Genomic DNA, 17,962 nt, shown 5'->3' on the forward strand with positions numbered 1-17,962 from the left:
ACATGGCCAATGCTGTGCTCAGCTATGACTCCTCACCAGCAGCATTTTACCAGTTTTCACAGTCTATAGGCTTTGCACCAACTTGCTTTAGCAGTAGGTCCCATAAGGTATAAAGGAAAAACTCTCAGTTTAGAGGACAACAACTACATCCCTTCCTTAGTTTGTGCTCGTGGGGGGTGCGCTTTACAATACATGCTTATGTCACAAAAACGGTACTCGGCCCACAACTTGGCGGGGGGGGAACCCTTGAGAATTACAAGGAAACTCACTAAATTAAGAGCTTGTTGAAATTTCAGAGCGTGATAAAACTTCTAAAGATGATAATTATCAGTCTCTGGATCTCTTCACTCAAGTACTTTAGATGCAATGGAAACAGACAAAAAAAAATAACAAGTTACCCATTATTTTGATCTAACAACTATTTATCACATAAAATAACTATATATCTAGAAATATGTATTTACAGGATAGACTTAAACTCATTAAACCCACAACTTTTTGCTCCCAAACAAATATAAAAAGAAAACAATCTGGTTGTTTATACCCCATTTATTAAAACAGAGCCATCTATTACTTAATACACTGGTTGGGTAGCCATTAATCACATTATTTTCTTACTCTATTAAGATGCAAGACAGTTTGGCAACCAGTTAACAGAGACAAATTAGGCAGGGTGGAGAAACATTTAAGCTGCAGCAGGTTAAAAACCACCTAAGCTAGGGAGACCTAAACCAGAGCAGTTATACAAGGTGCTGGCATCAGGCAATGCTCAGCATGGCACGCTTGCAAGCCAACTCCTCAAGTGCCTGGCAGGCCTGCCAGGGCCCCTTCAACTGGAATGTTGGGAAAAGGTCCAGGGACCGTCTGGGTGCCGCTCTTTTGGACACCTACCAAAGAGTGCATCACCAAAGCTACAGTTTTCTGTGCACGGATCGCATAGTTTTTAATAAGAATGAAGGCTTCTGGTTAGAAAGTTTATAGTGCAATCTGAATTAATTTGTGCCCACAGTGTCATTATTCATTCTCCCAAAACAGTTTAAATATAATAATGTAGGAATTTGCTATCTCCATAAAGATATTACAAAGTAGTGCTTATACAGTTGGTGACTATGTGATTCGATTTTAATAAATAGATCTCTTCATGCTTTTGCAAAACTACAACTATGAAAGCAAGAAGTGACACAGCAGCCAAATACTTTCTTATCATCCAAAAGCTATTAAAGTTCTCAGGGCTCTAAACAGTTAATATACCTTATCGCACAAGAAGCACACACCACATTCAAATTAACAGCTGCTCAGAGAAGAACAAAACCAAATTCTGCTTCCTCCTTGCTAACGAGCCACCAAGTTATAAGTCCGGCTGAGAAGTCAGAGAGGTTGCTTTACCCCAGACAAGCAAGTTCAGATATGTTTCTGCTTGTCAGTGTAGCTGTGTGCTTAACAAGGAAATCAGCAACATTAGCTATATCACACATACAATTATGTTTGGTTTTCTACTGAAGATGGAAAAAAAAAAAAAAGTTCAAGCACCAGGAGCTTCAGCTCATAAATACATTGTGTTGGCCCTAAGAAACCTAGTGATAACAGCTGTAGCTTTAACACAAATTTACAAAGTGAACATTTATTCAGCTTCAAAAGCATATACACAATAGTTACCTTTATAACAATAGATCTAAAGATGGTATCAAGTTAACATCATATTGATACACAATTTTTTGAAACAGAATATTTGATAAAAATAAGAAATGGCAATGCTTCATTGAAATAACAGATTTTAAATATGCTTCTTGAAAAAACTACTCTTAAGTCAGTACAGCAACATGCAAGCACGTTAAGTAAAAGCACCAGATTTCTTTTCAGTCTTTAAATGATTGTAAGCTTAAACTAATCTGGAGGAGTTTTGTTTCTTTTGTTCTTTTCTAAAGAGTCTTGATTTAAGACAGAGGAGAAAAACTTAAACAAAATCTTCAAGAGATGCTTACCTCATTGTAAAAAATTTACTTTACGTATGTTGACGTGAAAACATTAAGCCTTTTCTTTTTCAAAACCCCCATCAGTAGCATTTCCAATTAAAAACAGAAAAAAAAAAAAAGCTTAAAATTCAGACATTGTAAGATTGTAAGTTGACTGCATTTGGTAGACAAGCCCCATGGTCAAGTTGAATGATTCTTTGTACATCAATATTTGAAAAAGGGAGAGCAATTAGCAGTGTTACACCAGGCTCTGTAAACACAGTTAAGACTTTAAAAGCCAACTGATTAGAGTTCTGCCAATTTAAGATTTTTTTTAAAAAGCAATTATTAACAAAAAAAGTCTCCTTTGGTCACTGTCAGGAGACAACTGTTTAGGCAAGCACGGCAATAGCAGGAAAACATAAGCCAATCATCACAAGCCAAACTGGCTGTAATATATAAACACAGCTGAAGATATTAATAAAATAGACCCTTTATTTGCAATGTCTGCCATGCACAGATGGAAGTTAGAGAGAATTTTTAGAATTCCAATATATTAACGCTCACTATATTGGTGTACTTCAGGTAGCTCCAAAAACACACACATGCGTCAAGGCTTCTTATTAACATCTCTATATGGGCCATGTAGATTCCGGCAGACTAAGGTTTGGCGCATATGTGATCATTTCACAATAACGCTTTAGGAAAATGAGACTCCAAAAATGCTTTCATAAGTTTAAATGGGAATGGTTTTAAAGGTAGACAGATATTATTTCAGAAAGAATCACAGATGATTCAGTTCATATTTCTCCATTAAATACTGTATTTCAAAGTAGGTTTGAAAAAATAAAAAAAAGACCCACGCTCCCTGCAGATTCATCTTTGGTACTCAGGACTTCTGACTTGAAAGTTTCAGTCTTAGGTGCAACTCTGCAGCAGAGACAAGCTTTACAGCATTCTGCAAATATTTTGGCTTGCACATGGAGACTTAAGCAAATCAGTTTTGTATCACAAATTCAGAATCTCTGCTTGTTTCTAGAGTTAAATACAGACTGGAGGATGTGAATGATTGTCAGGATGACATCTAGCAAAGGCTTGAATTCATCTTATCAAACACTATGGGTAAACAGACAGGTCTTTGAAGACTGCAAGCTTCTATTTAAGGACTACAGTTTTGTAAGCAACAAGTCCTCAAGTACACGCAGAATTTTTAAAAGTATATAAATGCAAAACATGGCTTTGTAACTTATTTTCTTAAGAGAAGTTTCATTCTGACAAGTAAATTATCTGGACAAGCATCTACATGTCCTTAAGAGTATTTTCAGATTAAAAAAAAACTCAGCATCTTTAAAACTGATAAAAACCCCAACCTGTAGACCCTCATATATAGTCCAAATATAGCATAGTTACTTTTCTCCAAATCCACAGGGAAAGAGATTTCTAAAAAGATATCGATTTCATGCCCTGATTTTTTCAATTGTATTTCTGTTCTACATTAATCCAGCTACAAGCAAAAAAAATTCCATTTGCTCTACATCAATGCATTAACGACACTGCTTTATTCACACAAAAATTTTCCAATGTTAAGTAACACTATATGGAAATTACAATTATTTTCATTTCCATATCTTGGTAAACTGAAGTGGTTGCTGACTTCTTAAAATATAGTTATGTATTTATACACAACAAAACCACCAAGTTGTGCTAAGCATTGAAAGACCTTAATTCCCACATAGCACCACCACCCTGTTGTTTTCAAATATGGTCAAAGATATTTGTAAGATTTTTTTGCAAAATATGACTACCAAGTAAACCCTTTCTACAGCCCTTTCTGCACAAGTGAGAATCACTTCAAAAAAACACTCTACAAGACTGAGGCTCAAATACTTATCTGTCATGTAAGCAAATTAGACTGAAATCATGTTAGCATACCTTATTACATTGAATCTTATTGTTAGAAGAAGATATATCAGTGGCTTGTGCACATCTTTTGAAGAAGTATAAGATTTTCTAAACAAACTTAAAGCATACTCCTTAAACAAGGAATCAACAACTTGCATTTTCAACATACTGTTTTAAGTGCCTTTAGAACTGAAAAAGTATTCATTAAGAAATATGCTGCAATTCAAGTACTCAACACTCAAGTCTACTACAATTTTAAAAGTGATTTATTTTTAGCATAACCACACTACCAAGTTATTCTGTATATTTCAGTGAAGCAAAGCTTTAAAAAAAATTGTAGAGAAATATATAATTCCTTTTTTGTGTTCCAAGGGAGCAATAAATCCTCTCCTCAAAGATTATTTACGGAAACGCAAGAGCAAACTTTCCATAATCAAGGTTTGGGGTTTTTATTTTTTTTTTCCCCAAAATTCCACCATATGATAAAAAAAATAATCAAATTAACATGTATTCCTGACGACATTGATAATGTCACAGCTAGAACCTCCTCAGCTAGTTTATAACAAGCAACTGCAAGAGGTGTAAACAGAAATACAGGTCCCTACACCGGGACAATGCATGGTTGCAGGTTGACTGTATGATGCTAGTATTGAAAGCAAGATTTAAAGTAAACTCATCTGGAATTCAGATTCAGCTGAGGGAACAGTGAGAATGACACAGTGAAGGTACACTTGGGTGCAGTTTCATGCTGGTGACTTTTTTTTTTTCCTTTTTTTATGCTTAGAGCAGATTTTAAAACAGGAGTTTCAAATCCAATGACACACACACACAACTGAAAACTTCAGTGACCATTAGCACATTTGTACACATACTTACGTACACATAGTATTTACATATTCTAAACAAAGTCCCATTTTAACAATTGAAGTCTTAACACATGAAAGAAGATAAGCTACTACAAAGAATGCATAATAGGATCACAAGTTTTCTACAATAATATAAACATGTTTTAAAGTGCTTTCTGGGTGCCTTAGATTAACCCCTTGCAGTATGAGCAAGTGTAGTGCTGTTCCAGTCATTACAAAAATTATTGAAATCATTACTCTCAGGTGCATCGTGAGTTCAAGAAAAATGACACCATTGATGTAAGTTTGAAGCTCTACCAACATAAACATATATATTACTGAAGTTCTGATGAAGTTGTCAAACACTTTGGTTTATCATAGCTTGGGACAAAGATTTGAAGAACAGAAATTGCACCTGTCCACTCTTAAGTTTTTTACTAAAAAAATACCCCAACATAAATTGACAGCATTCTTTGGCAAAAACAGGGCATTTGGCCACTTTGTGTGTACACCTATTTATTAAAATAGTCTAGGGGTGAGCAAATGCCACTGCTGTACTGTCAATTTACAGGAATAACCATTCCTTACTCAGTGGGGAATATCAAAACACTAAGCTTAATTAGCTATATAGCAAGCTGAAACACCTTCAGTAATCATTACAGGGGACCAATAATGTTTTGTAATATTTTTTGTCTAATGTTTATCCTTTTCATTACAAAAACAGTAAAATGTTATATGCCTGCAGACCAGTCCATTACTTTGCAATGACTACAGAAACATTATTCAATGGTGTACACTGTTAAGTTTTTGATAAGCAAGTAACAAAAAACAGGAATACTGTGTGCTGACAAACCAGTATTCAGCGGCACAGTATTTGTGCATTACTTATACTAAGAAAAGCCTATTAAAAATTCAGTTAACTGCTACAAGTTACGTGAATATATAAAAACAGAGCAGATATACAAGTATAACACTGAACATACTGTACTTTATTAGCACAAAAAGCCAGAACAAGGCACAGCAAGCAGAAAAATACATCAATAGAAGGGTTAGTGTAGCATACAAGAATAACATTTATTGTACTTGCAGCCAAAATGTTCCCTACCTCGCACAGGTCACTGCCATAGAGAAGGAAGTAATAACATACTGTAGCAGCTGGTAAAGAAACTAGGGAGCACTCATAATTGGTACAAAACATTAAACAGAGGTCAGGGCATTCCAACAAAATTTTAGTGCAAAAATGTCTAAGACAGAACTATTTTAAGTTCCATCTCTGATTAAATAAACAGAACTTAGAATCTTGCTTCCAAGTAATCTGTTGAAACTATAATCAGTGCATATTACTTCAAAATATTTTCAAAAGCGCAAATGGAAAGATATTTACAAGTGTAACAGTACCTTTGAAACCTGACGTTTCAGATGTCAGATTTTGTATTCCAATTATAATAATTCAATCACTTGTAATCTTCTCCATAAAAATATCAGATGACTTTAAATAATTAAACACTTTTTTCTCCTCACTATCAGCTTCCACTGTAAGCTACCAGCAGCCAGGACACCAGATTCTGTTTTATTAAAAAAAAAAAACCAACAAAAAACCCCAACCTTTCGTTTTATGGCAATACTATCACATGTCCTGCCACTGAACCAGTAATTCACACTGGAAGGTATTTAACTGTCCAAGACAGTATTACTTTTGCTAACAATGCCACTTAAATCTCTAAGTGTTTAAAATACAATTACAGTACTGAGCAGGCATATTCAAGTCTTAATGATTAGGAAACCTTATACATTGAGAAAAGCACGATTCATCTGTTAGCATCAAAACACCATTAACTCTTAATGGACTGCTTCTAACGAACTGCTCTTAATTAAAAAAAAAAATACCCTTACTCACTAGTATTTCAAAACTTGCTTGTGAGCTAAATTAGTACTTTGAATAGTGGAAAGTTTTCAAGAAGATAGTTTTAAAAAAATACTTCAAATATTAGCAAAAATGTTCCTCTAATAAAGCCTTTCTTTATTAGCATTACGTGAATGCCCCACAGAAAATGCCTCATAGTTTCTTCATCCAATTACTACAGCTATAAAAGGGAAACAAAATATTTAGAAATTGGCAAAAATATTTTCATTAGGCCTTAATGAAAAACGTGCAGAATTGTGTCTGCTTATTGTTTCCAAGAGGCATCACAAACTTGATTAACAGCAGGCAGCATCTGACAGGATACTAACACTCAGCTTAAATAGGATATTGCAGGAAAGCTAGACATCGTTGGTGTGCTCGCTGCAGTTAAACTGTAACAAACAAAAAAAGAAGTGTATTCTATAAGCTTATTCTGATTTCTGTTTACTTTGTTTTTATAGGTTCCCGCTCCAGCCATCGCACCCTGACTTTTTGTTTATAGTGATACTCCTTTAGAAAGTCTTGCAACATTGAGGGTAGAGGAAGGTCATCGATTCCATCATACGTAGTGCACCTGCAGATTACTGCCCGGCAGATATACTGCAGACTAAAGGGGAAAGTCCTGTTCAGAGATACAGTAAGCAACGGTTCAAAGAACATGCAAGAGCTCGGGTCCTTGTAGTGTTCCAGAAGCCCTGTAACAGTGGAGGAGTGAAACACACAGGGATCGTGGGCATCAAAACTAAAGTTGTGATTCCACTGCTCAATGCGTGCATGTAGCGATCGGTTATAACGACGGAAGCTCACAGAGAAGAGGTAGTCCTCTTGCGCAGAATCCCTGAGCAAAAAAGTGCCTTCGGGTTTACCCTCCAGAAGTGCTTCTGCCTCATAGCGGTCCATCACACCCCAGTAACATGGGTTACCTGTGATCTGAAGTAAGTCTGGCACAAGGCAATGGATGTAATCGATTTGAGTATGCACTTTCCAAGCTCCCTGCCTGCTGATATGACCCTGGCTCTCTCCAGACATTTGACGCTGCTTCTGCCTGCGTGACTGCAGACAAAGCGTTGTTGTGTCCTCTTCAGAGTCACAGTTTCCTGGAGGTGTTATGTTTTTGTCCCCGGTCAGCTCGGTCATACCAGGGGCTAACTTTGGTCCCAGTTTATACAATGGATTAACCTGTGCTGTAGCTTCAAAAGTATGTATTTGGGCATTGGGAGGGGGATCAACTCCTTCTTCAATACTAAGTCTACGCCTCTCTCTGAGTCTGTCTTCCTCATCTTCTGTGGAAACCAAGGAAGGATCAAACGTGTCAAAAAAAGTTGAATGAGGACTTACAGGTGCTGTGTGTTGTTTAATCAGATGCCACTTCTGAGCTAAATCTGAGCCTGCAGGAAAAGGGCATTTCTCAAGCATTAGTTCAGAGAGGTGGATCTTTCTTTTGTTAGAAAAGAGAGGTTTTGACTGTTTGCTGTAAGTTCTCATGGGAAAACACAGCCCAACAGTATCCTGTAGACGCTGCCGCAGCGAACGACTACCTACTGTCCTGTTTGACACTGCATCCATATCATGCACAGAGCTCACCCCATACCTTCTCTCCCTCCTCTGCAAACCACTTCGTGTCCTACCAAATCTTTTTTCAGTGTCCAAGGAGCTCTGGGTTTTAGTAGAGCAGGAATGCTTCTTCTTCCCACCCCAAGGAGCATGCCGAGAGTAAGAGTCCCTTCGAGCAAGTCTAGCTCCTGTGGTGACACACGAGTCATTTTCTTTCTCAAGGCTTATTTCAACAATCTGAGGAATTTCTGTGACACAGTTTTGGTTCCGCCTTGCCAAATTCTTTGAAGGACTTAAACCTAATTGCAAAGCAATGTTTTCTCTCAAAGGACTGCTGGTTTGTGGGTGAGCCAAATCACTTATCTGGATAGCTTTCTCTTTAGCAGATGAGCAACTACTGGAGTTCACAACTATGTTTTCATTTTGGCTTCCACCCTCGTGACTGAAGAGATTCTGGCACCTGTATTTGAAATGGTTCCACATCTTTCCGACTTTATCCATGGATTATGTTACCTAAATTCAAGAGGAGAAGAAATATTAAAATAAAAAGATAGTTTTAAAAAGTGAGAATACATCTTCAGTTATCCATTAACTTACGAATAAAAGATGACTGTTAATTTAACACACTACATTTGAAAAAGCGCCCTAGTGTTTGTATGATTATGTGGAAATTACATGCATCACAATTCTGATACTTAGAAAAAAATCACCATGAATAAAATGTTTGGGAAATTACAAAGATTTTATTAACAAGCGGGCCCCTCCACTTTCCTGTGGGCACGTAGGTAGGTCTGCATAGCTATATTTGATGGAGAAAAAATACATAGCCTGAAATTCTTCATTTTAGGAAAAATTTGTAAGTCATGTGTGAGGTATGACACTCCAATAAGCTTCCAATAAGCAGCAGTGAAACAAATCCTGAAAAAAAAATTATTTGAGTCACTCCAAACCATGACAGCAGCTAGTGAAATCCAGCAAGTGCACTGCAAGTGTCCAGAATACACCGTCTAAAAGCAAAAGCTCCAGCTGCAGGCCAGAAATTCCAAGCTATAACTAACAAGATTAAAAAAATAAGAACTTTGGAGGGGAAACGCATTCAGCATTCTTAGAAGAGACAATTGTCAAAAGACAAGGCAAGGCAGTAAGGTAGCAGCATAATTTTAGAATTACATTAATATATCAGGGACTTCGGGTGGAAAAAAAAAAAAAAAAAAAGAAGAAGAAACCAAATCAAACCTGTCTTCCTTTATTACTTAAGATATAAAAGAATGAAAGAGCCCAGGGAGCTTTTCTATATTTAGTAAGAGCACTTAAAAAGAAAGCAGCTCCACAGCAGGAACACGATGACAGTGAATCATGAAGATACAGTAAAACGATAAAAACATTAACAGTGCGTATTCTGCAACTATTTCTTTAGAAAGTTGATAATTGGAACGAGACTGCCAAAAACACACGACTGCCCTAGGACAGAGAGAAACAGGCTAACTCTGTACTAAAAAAAAAAGTCAGGCAATGCCAAACTAAATTAGATCTAATTAAGTTCCAAGAGAAGTGCTAAACTTAAAGAACTAAAACATGTCATCTTATCTAATTTATCTAATGGAAACCGGTCCATTCTTTGGAAACCTATTATTTTGAAGCAACATTCCTCTGTTGCTACAGCTCCTTTCTGTTCGCAGCTAGAAAGGAATCTCAAGCAGTGACTGAATACATTGGGCCTCATGAAATAACATAGATAATAAACAAGTAAGCAATACTCTAGCGATCCAGCTGTAAGCCTGTGACTTTCTAGCAGAATACACCGAGACAGTGGAAGAGTCATAGGTATAGTCCACATGAGAATCGTGAAAGGATAATGAACCTGAAAAACCTACCTTTTACAGGAACACCAAGCAAAAGGAGCAAAAGCTTTCTTTCCCACCCCTCCTCAGATACTTAAATCAATTGCATAAAATTAAATCTTAAGTATTTAGTTTGGACACAGGTAGGTGAGGCAGAAGCAGGGAGGGAAATTGAGCCTTAACAGCCTCCGGAGATTACTGGTACAGGTACCTAGAGCACAGTGCTAATGACAATCTGAACAACACACAAGTAGTCCTTAAGGAGGGAGACACTTGCAGAGAAGTGTTATACATAGAAGATGCGTTAAAGCTCTGTGTATACATAAAAGTGAAAGTTTGTAAGCAAATGTGCAAGGAATGTGTTCTTGATTAAAAAAAACCTCCCCTTTTTTCCTACACTTGTCTTGTTGGAGCTGGGGACGTGAAGGAGTTCCAAGAGCAACAGAACTAATAAAGTCAGCTCACATACAAATCTGTAAGAACGATACAAACACGTATCACACCATCACACTAAGCATAGCTGTTTGCAGTGTCTCAGAATATCCACACTGACCAGGAGGCAGCATGTGTTTGCTGGCTGCCAGCTTGTCACAGTGTATATAAAGGTTGACTTCCACCCACTTTTCTCTCAAGTTGTACATTTTTTTCTATTCCTAGTAATACAACACTTGAAAAATTTTGGGAAGGGAAAAGGAAGAGAGTACATAACCTCCATTCCCATGAGAAATCAGGTGGAAAAAAAAAAAGTACGCATCTTTCCAGCAAGAATGAACCAGAAGTACTCTAACCAGTCATACACTGTTTGGTGGTGTCTTTTATTCTAAAATTGCTCATCATTGCTCTTGCTTTGCACTATTAGTCTAGAATGTCTTTAGACTATTACATGGGTGGAGCGTCCTCTACACTTCCCCAGAAACCTTCAAGAATAAAACCCTCTCATCTGCAAAACCCCCACCATACCAACTTGACAGACGGTATCTTTCAAGAGTTAAAGTTAAAAGGTGAACTGCTTTATGTCATACTCAAGGGAATAGAAATACTTTTTTTTACCCAGAAAAGCACAGGAGTCACCGATTCTTGTCTTGACAATACACCTCAATATGAACTCGCCAGATCCCTTTTCCGAGTTGTGGACATGATTACTACAGAGAGAAAAAAAAGGTATTTTTGTTAGTTAAAATATCTTTTAATTTAGATATTTACAGTTTGTTACTGGTATCAAAGGGATATTTTATTCTATCTTAAATATGTGCACAGAACTCCCTGCTCATTATACATTTTTAATGCATATTAACAAACAAAAAGCTTCACAGAACTTTTTTCCAACATTAGTCAAACACAGTCCAGGAAAGGACCCTCAAATAAAGCTTTCAGGAACCAAGAGTAAAGCTACAGTATCTGTATCACTGAAGAGCTAGGCACAATGGGCCTACTCAGGCCTGTAAAAAAATGGTTTCCCTGCATATTGGTCTTTAAGTCCAAAGCAGTGGTTCCCAAGCTGTGGTTGGCAGTGCTGTCAGCTCACCTCATACCGCCTCTCCTCCTTGTTTTCAGCTGCTACATCACATCAAAAGGCAGCTAAAAATACACACTTTTCTAATATTACTTTTCCAGGTAAGCAACTGCCGTACTTGCCACAAGGATGTTATACGATTGTAAAGAGGCATATGAACCAAGATTCTAAAAATGGCGAAGTGGAATACAAGACAAGATCTTTATTTAAACAGTAGGTGAGCACTTCTCTAAAATAATAATCATTGTTTTTCAGAAATCCAAGAGGACTTGAGGGATTTAGTATGCTCACATCACTGTCAGAAATCTAACAGTAACAGGATAGTGAAGGATAATTTGCTTCTCCACATGAGAGCTAAGCCCAGGACAGCAGTAAGAGTATAAAGAAAACATTTGGAACAATGTTAAATAACACGAAGAAAAGTATTCAAATATTATGCATATTTCCTAGAACAAAAAACTATGGGGTTGACCAATCACTTGGTGAATATTAAAAATTAATATTCCTAGGCAGAAGCTCCAGAATGATGTGAAAAAAGTAGTAAACATTATTAGCTTCCATTCACCTCTAGAAGCACTAAAATTGCTGAAAAGCAATTTTTGGCTTTTAAAGTTAGGCCATCCTACTACTATGGAAAGATTCCATAAAAGTAACCTTCCCAGACAACAACAGTCACAAGTACCAAAAAAAAAAAAAAAAAATCTAAGTACAAACCAAAGATTAAAACAAAACTAAAGTTCTTTGGCAACTTCAATGCTTATACCCATTTATTTTCCCCCTATTATGTTCCCAGTAAGTCTACAGACACAAGACAGTTAAACCTACTATAACTGGTTCAACACAAGGCCTTAAAGCAAACAAAAGGTAAAGTTGCTAAAATAAGGGCTACATAATTTTCAATAAAGCCAGTTTCTTGACTTTGGGTGACTTTCAGTTAAACCTCTCAACCATATGTTCAAATAAAACTTGAGTCACTGGTAAAGTACTTAATATTCAATCTAGTAATGTTAAAGTAGTTTAAATCAATGTGCAACAGACATGCAGTTTCACATATTTCTTGTGGCAGCATTAAGGTTGACAATGTACCAAATCACTTCTGAACTGTCCCTAAAGCCATCCTGGTTTTATGAAATAGCACTGCCAGTGGTTATTTTAGCCTGAACAGAAAATAAAATTAATTCCACTAAAATCCATAGAGTGAGTTCAATTTGTAGATTTATAAGAACAACAAAAGCTACACTAACGTTTCTAAAAAAAAAAATCTTTCCAACTAAAAATGAGTTCCGAGTTCCATCTACTTTAAATTGGCATGTTATCTTAAAAAAATACAGGTAGTAACTACTCTACAAGGATTATAAAAGCAAAGAGCAGTAGTTTCAAAACTATAGTCCTATTTTCAGTAAATATAGAGGCATTCAAAGCCATGAAGTTTGCAAGAGTGCAGTCTTCAAGTATTCTGAGTGTACAAATGATCAAAAAAGGAGAGCTAGGAAAGGCATTTCTGTAGTATGATTTCAATAAGGACAACAGTTGAAACCTATTTGTACTACCAAAGAGCCACATATTAATAGATTACTGTGAAAATCGAGACCACTCTTTCCAGAAGAGTCACAAGATCTAGCCAGAGCTTTCCACCTGCGACTTCCTAGGAGGAACATTCAAAGCCAAGGTTGTGCTCTGTCCTAGAGTTAATACTCTTGTTTCACTCTCATAGTGCTACCCAATTTAAAAATTAGTATATAGGGTAACCTACATTCAAAAACATTAACTCCAAAAAACGTACCACCTTAGTAAAGGCTGAAGCACAGTGTATTATATGACATCTTACAAAAGAGGTATAGTACACTTATCTCAAAAACAAGAATCTTTTGGTTTAGCATTTTCATACTATAACTTCAAAACACTGAAAGATAACAAGTTCGAAACACTGAAGGAAAGCAAAATCAGACAAATCTCACAAGCCAAAAAAAACCCCAAACAATAACCTGAAAGGGGAGGGGAACAAATCACATTTTGTGCTCCTTGCACACTGTTCAGTTCAATGCCAGCATGAGCTAACACATTCAGTGCCGCTGGTGCACGTCACCTTGGACCATGGAGGCAGAAATAAAAAGAACAGGAAGACTACACCTCTATTTGAATTGTCCCTTCTTTTAAAATGATTCACTTAGCTGTGGTGAGAGACTCCATTATTAAAGACATTTGCTTCCATTACGGTATGCTTGCTGACGAGGTTAATGTCCTATTTGCACATTGCCAAATGCCAGCTATAGGCTACTGCTCCCAGGGATGCACCAACAAAGCTGCTCACATAAGTACTCCTCAACCTTATTCAGTCAAAAAGAATAAGGCCGGCAAACACCTACTGTTTAACATAACCCACCTGAGGAAGGAAGAAAGGGCAATACAAAGGATTAAAAAGCAATTTCCTCCCTTCCAATACAAATTCCAGAAATAATGAATTACTACAGACAACATGTCTTAAACAAGAAATGTTGGCTGAAGTGGAATCATGCGTTTTTTCACACACAAAAATGTGCTCACTGCACACAGCCTGAAGAACTGATTAGAAGGACTGGAAAGAAGAGGTGACTGCTATTTTATTAACAAGACATGTTAAAAGGGCCAAGTGTTTCAACTGTTCATGAAAACCTTACAGCAGGCTCCGATAACTTGGAAGTGCAGTTGCATAGGGTGAACAACCTGAAGGTCTAATTCCTCAAAGCAAAACTCAGATCTGCCAAGAAGAGGTAAAGGATACAGAGCTCAAATTCAAACAACACACTAAATTGGCATGTCAGCACTGCAAACAAAACAAATGGCATCAGCCCCTTCCTGATCACCTGTGCTGGTACAGAGCATGGCCTGCACACCGTACGGCTCCTCAGCCAACCAACTCTAGCAACTGATTCAAACTAAAATAAATTCACAGAAAAAAATCTTAAACCTTTACTCCATCTGGTTTAGGATTTCTATATAAACATTAATGTTAATGCAAGGGAGGAGCAGATGAGGAGAGAGAGAACAACAGCCAGGGCAAGACTGCTTCCTTCCACTACAGCACTGGTCATGATATTAAGATTTAAATGGCTAGTTTGAAGAGAAATCTCAATTTGAAGCCTAAGTATTAACAAGTGTGGGACTTTGGCTGTGAAGAGAAAGATTAGGACTATTTAAGGTGTTCCTTTGAACATTCATGTTGAAAGTTCACCCACTGAAAACGTTTTACTTCAAAAATAAAATGCTGAGTTGGCTTGATGGATCCTGCTAACACACAAGGAAAGCTAGAAGTTTCAAGGACTTAAGCTGGCAGACTGTCAAGTCAAAGAAAAATAATGATATTTTTGCCATTGTTCCAGCCTGAAAGTAAGGAGGAACCTCCTCCCCCTCCTTGGTGCAGATTTACAAGGAGCAAAAAGCAGTCTTAGCTTGGATAGCTGATCTTCTGCCATCTTCTTTCCAAGCAACTACACATTGGTAACTTCAGTTCAAAAACATGGTTCCAAGATATTTTGAACAGTGGGATACATCCTTCCTAGGCTTTGGGGTTGAGAAAGAACAATAGCGGGACTACATGTGTTCACATGTTAGATTAGAAAAATACTGTAGGGTTGCCACTCATTTCTTTTCTGTTCAGAAAATCTAAAATCCCTGAAACAGAAAAACATCAATGGAAGAACATAATGTGAATAACACTGAACCAAAATAGTGAGATAGTTGTTTCTGAAGTACCCTTTTTCCCCTGTACTTACACAAGTCTAGCAGATAATAATACAACCATCATGAACAAAGCAAGTATTTCTAATTACATAAGAATCAGGGAACTACACACAGCAAGTCTGTTTCAGACATTAATGCAGAGGTAATGCTACACAGATCAACTGAGAACCCCACATACTGGAATGTATCTGTGGTAGAATCCTTGCAAATTCAAGACAATGATGCATATTCATTCCAAGTAAAGACATCTTCAAATCATTTAGGCAGTATCCCGATGGCCACTCATCATAACAGGTAAATCCACACAAGCAACAATAAAGAGGAGCACTTTCCTTTAAATTACTTCCCCATAACCCCAGCAGGCAGCTCATAACTTCACCTCACTACTTGAGAAAGTAACAGAAAAAGCATTAAGTTAGCAAAGTAAGATATCCACCACAGAAGAAAACTCTAGGTGAATCATTGAAATAATGTTTCCTGTACTGCTATGTTTACCTCTTCTCAAACAGAACCTGCCAATATAGTTTGTTTTTTCTTAAAATTCATGTGGACAGACTAAACAGTTCCAGTCAGCGTTCAAGTTAAGTACAGCAGCACTCTTGATGACCTCTACAAAAGCTGTAAGCGCTCTGCCAAAAAGTTATGGAGGTTCCCCTAGGAGGGCACGATTTGTTTCTATTGTTAAGAACACTAACAAAGCACATCCTTCTCTATCAAGCTCTAAAATATAAATAGGTCTCAAACTGATATGAAGAGTGATCTAGTGGTTATTCATATATAATCCTTGGGAGCTGAGTTAGGGAAAAGCATACCTTAACAGCTATGCCTCACTGAATGTAAAGGAAATTGGAAGTAAAGTTGAAGACATGGGTCAATTCTAATCCACATCCTTGACTAGCTCAGTAGAAACAATTTAAGATATTTTGTAAACAAAGCATTTAATTTAATTGCAAATTGGCTATTGTACAAACAGATAGTTCCTCTGGGTTTCAATCCGTTTATACCGATTCAGTCCTATTTCTTCTTATTTGATACCCCACATTTTTCAAAACCTCAACAGCCTGCCTAATGCCCTCCCCTCAACATAGTACCCTTCCCCCACCACCAGCCTAAAAACATCTCCTTTACACACAGAGCTCTTTTGATGCACCCACCTACTTCCCATGTTTTCTTTCTATCTGACCAAGCACAAGATCATATTCTCTAATACAAACTATCTAGCTGCCACTTCTTAAAATGGATAAAAACAAAGTTCTTCTTGTCTTCCTCTTGTGCTGTACCCACAAGGGTGACTACACAGGAAAACGCAGTATTGCTATTTGTGCAATTTGCAAGACATAAAAAGAGCCACTATTCTTTCAAATTTGAGTGAAATAGGGCCAGAAGTTTCTAAAACCACAACTGAGAAGAGTCACATCCAGAGCTGCGATATCTTAGGAACTGCAATTAAAGAAGTCAGTGTTAACTTGAAGAATAAATTTTGCTACACGCACTTAAAAAAAGATCTCTTGCACTCTAAGTTGCTCAGTTCACTAACCTGCCATTTCTGATGAAAATGTAAAACTCACTGAGGTTTTACAGAGAGCATTTGTATTTTTTCTTCACTGCTAACACTACTGGAGCAAAGCACTCAATAATAGCAAGGTCAAATACACGTAAAACACAAGAGAAATCAGGAAAGTTCCATAACTAAAATGAGCTTCTCTTTGCAGCAACATAAATTACTTAAAATGCTTAAAAATACAAAATATTTAATTGTAATTTATAGCTCAACTATATTAATTGATGATCTGTAAATTCGTCAAACTCCTTTGTGCCATCACAATACTGAAGAAAGAATAGACTTCAAGCTACTGGGAAGCAAATGCTGGATAACCTTGATGTCTTATCCACGTACAGTTATGCTCTACATCAAGTAGAAAGTGGTCTAGGATGGACAGCTCTGACAGCATCCACAAATTTATAAAGTGACCTTAATAATGACTTAACTCCCAACTTACATTCTTTCACAGCAGAAGTTTGACAAATAAACCCCACCACTACAGCCCCATCGGCAATCTTTGATCAGTTTCTGTGCAAAATATGTTTTCATAAAATAAGAATAACATATTTTAATAACTGCAGAATGAGACCAGGGGATTTAACCTGCAAAATATTTGGTAAGCAAGGAGTTAAAACCCTGCCTAAGCCTACCCCACAGCTGCTGTCAGCAGTCAGGCTTGTCAAGGGAAGCTCTGGGCTGTCTTGACAGGACTAATTGGCAGCAAGCACCTGGTTCCCTAGGCTGGTCCCGGATAAGGTAAAGGAATATAAACCCTGCAAAGAAGGAGGAGAAGCAGCTGGAAAGCTGCCAGTAGGTCTACCCTGTTTCATGTTTTTACTTTGATCCACAGGCAACTTTATGCTATACTATACCATGTCAGAGCTATCAGAAATATTTTTCTGCAACTTCTCAGCTGAAAGGAACCCCTGCTTTATGGTTCTGTACCTGTCAGCTGTGCCGCTGCTAAGCACGCACCCAGCCTTGCTGTGCAGGGTCACCCTGTGGCACAGCCAACTGCAACATCAACACAACTATTAAATTGCAGCAGAATTGAAATTTTGTTTTTCAAACGCCACCAAAAATTATCTTTAAGGCATTATTGTAACTTTAATATTATGGACTAACAGGCCAGAAAATCAACACTAAGAGTGTTCTGGATATTCTGTATATTGGATACACAAAGCATGTG

General features: G+C 37.2%; 1 protein-coding gene across 3 annotated transcripts in view; it reads right to left on the minus strand.

Moving 5' to 3' along the window:
• Positions 1 to 6,275: 6,275 nt before the first annotated feature.
• SOCS5 (suppressor of cytokine signaling 5) overlaps positions 6,276 to 17,962 on the minus strand; it is a 29,176-nt gene continuing 17,489 nt past the window's right edge. For all 3 annotated transcript variants that reach the window (XM_054061643.1, XM_054061642.1, XM_054061641.1), the window contains exons 2-3: positions 11,048 to 11,139; positions 6,276 to 8,669 (exon numbers count right to left, since the gene is read on the minus strand). In XM_054061643.1, coding sequence (XP_053917618.1) covers positions 7,047 to 8,657 — 1,611 coding nt within the window. In that variant the 5' untranslated portion in view covers positions 8,658 to 8,669; positions 11,048 to 11,139 and the 3' untranslated portion in view covers positions 6,276 to 7,046. The remainder of the gene's footprint in view (positions 8,670 to 11,047; positions 11,140 to 17,962) is intronic.

The sequence above is a fragment of the Cuculus canorus genome, chromosome 3 (genome assembly GCF_017976375.1).
Source record: "Cuculus canorus isolate bCucCan1 chromosome 3, bCucCan1.pri, whole genome shotgun sequence".
In the NCBI taxonomy this organism is placed as follows: Eukaryota; Metazoa; Chordata; class Aves; order Cuculiformes; family Cuculidae; genus Cuculus; species Cuculus canorus.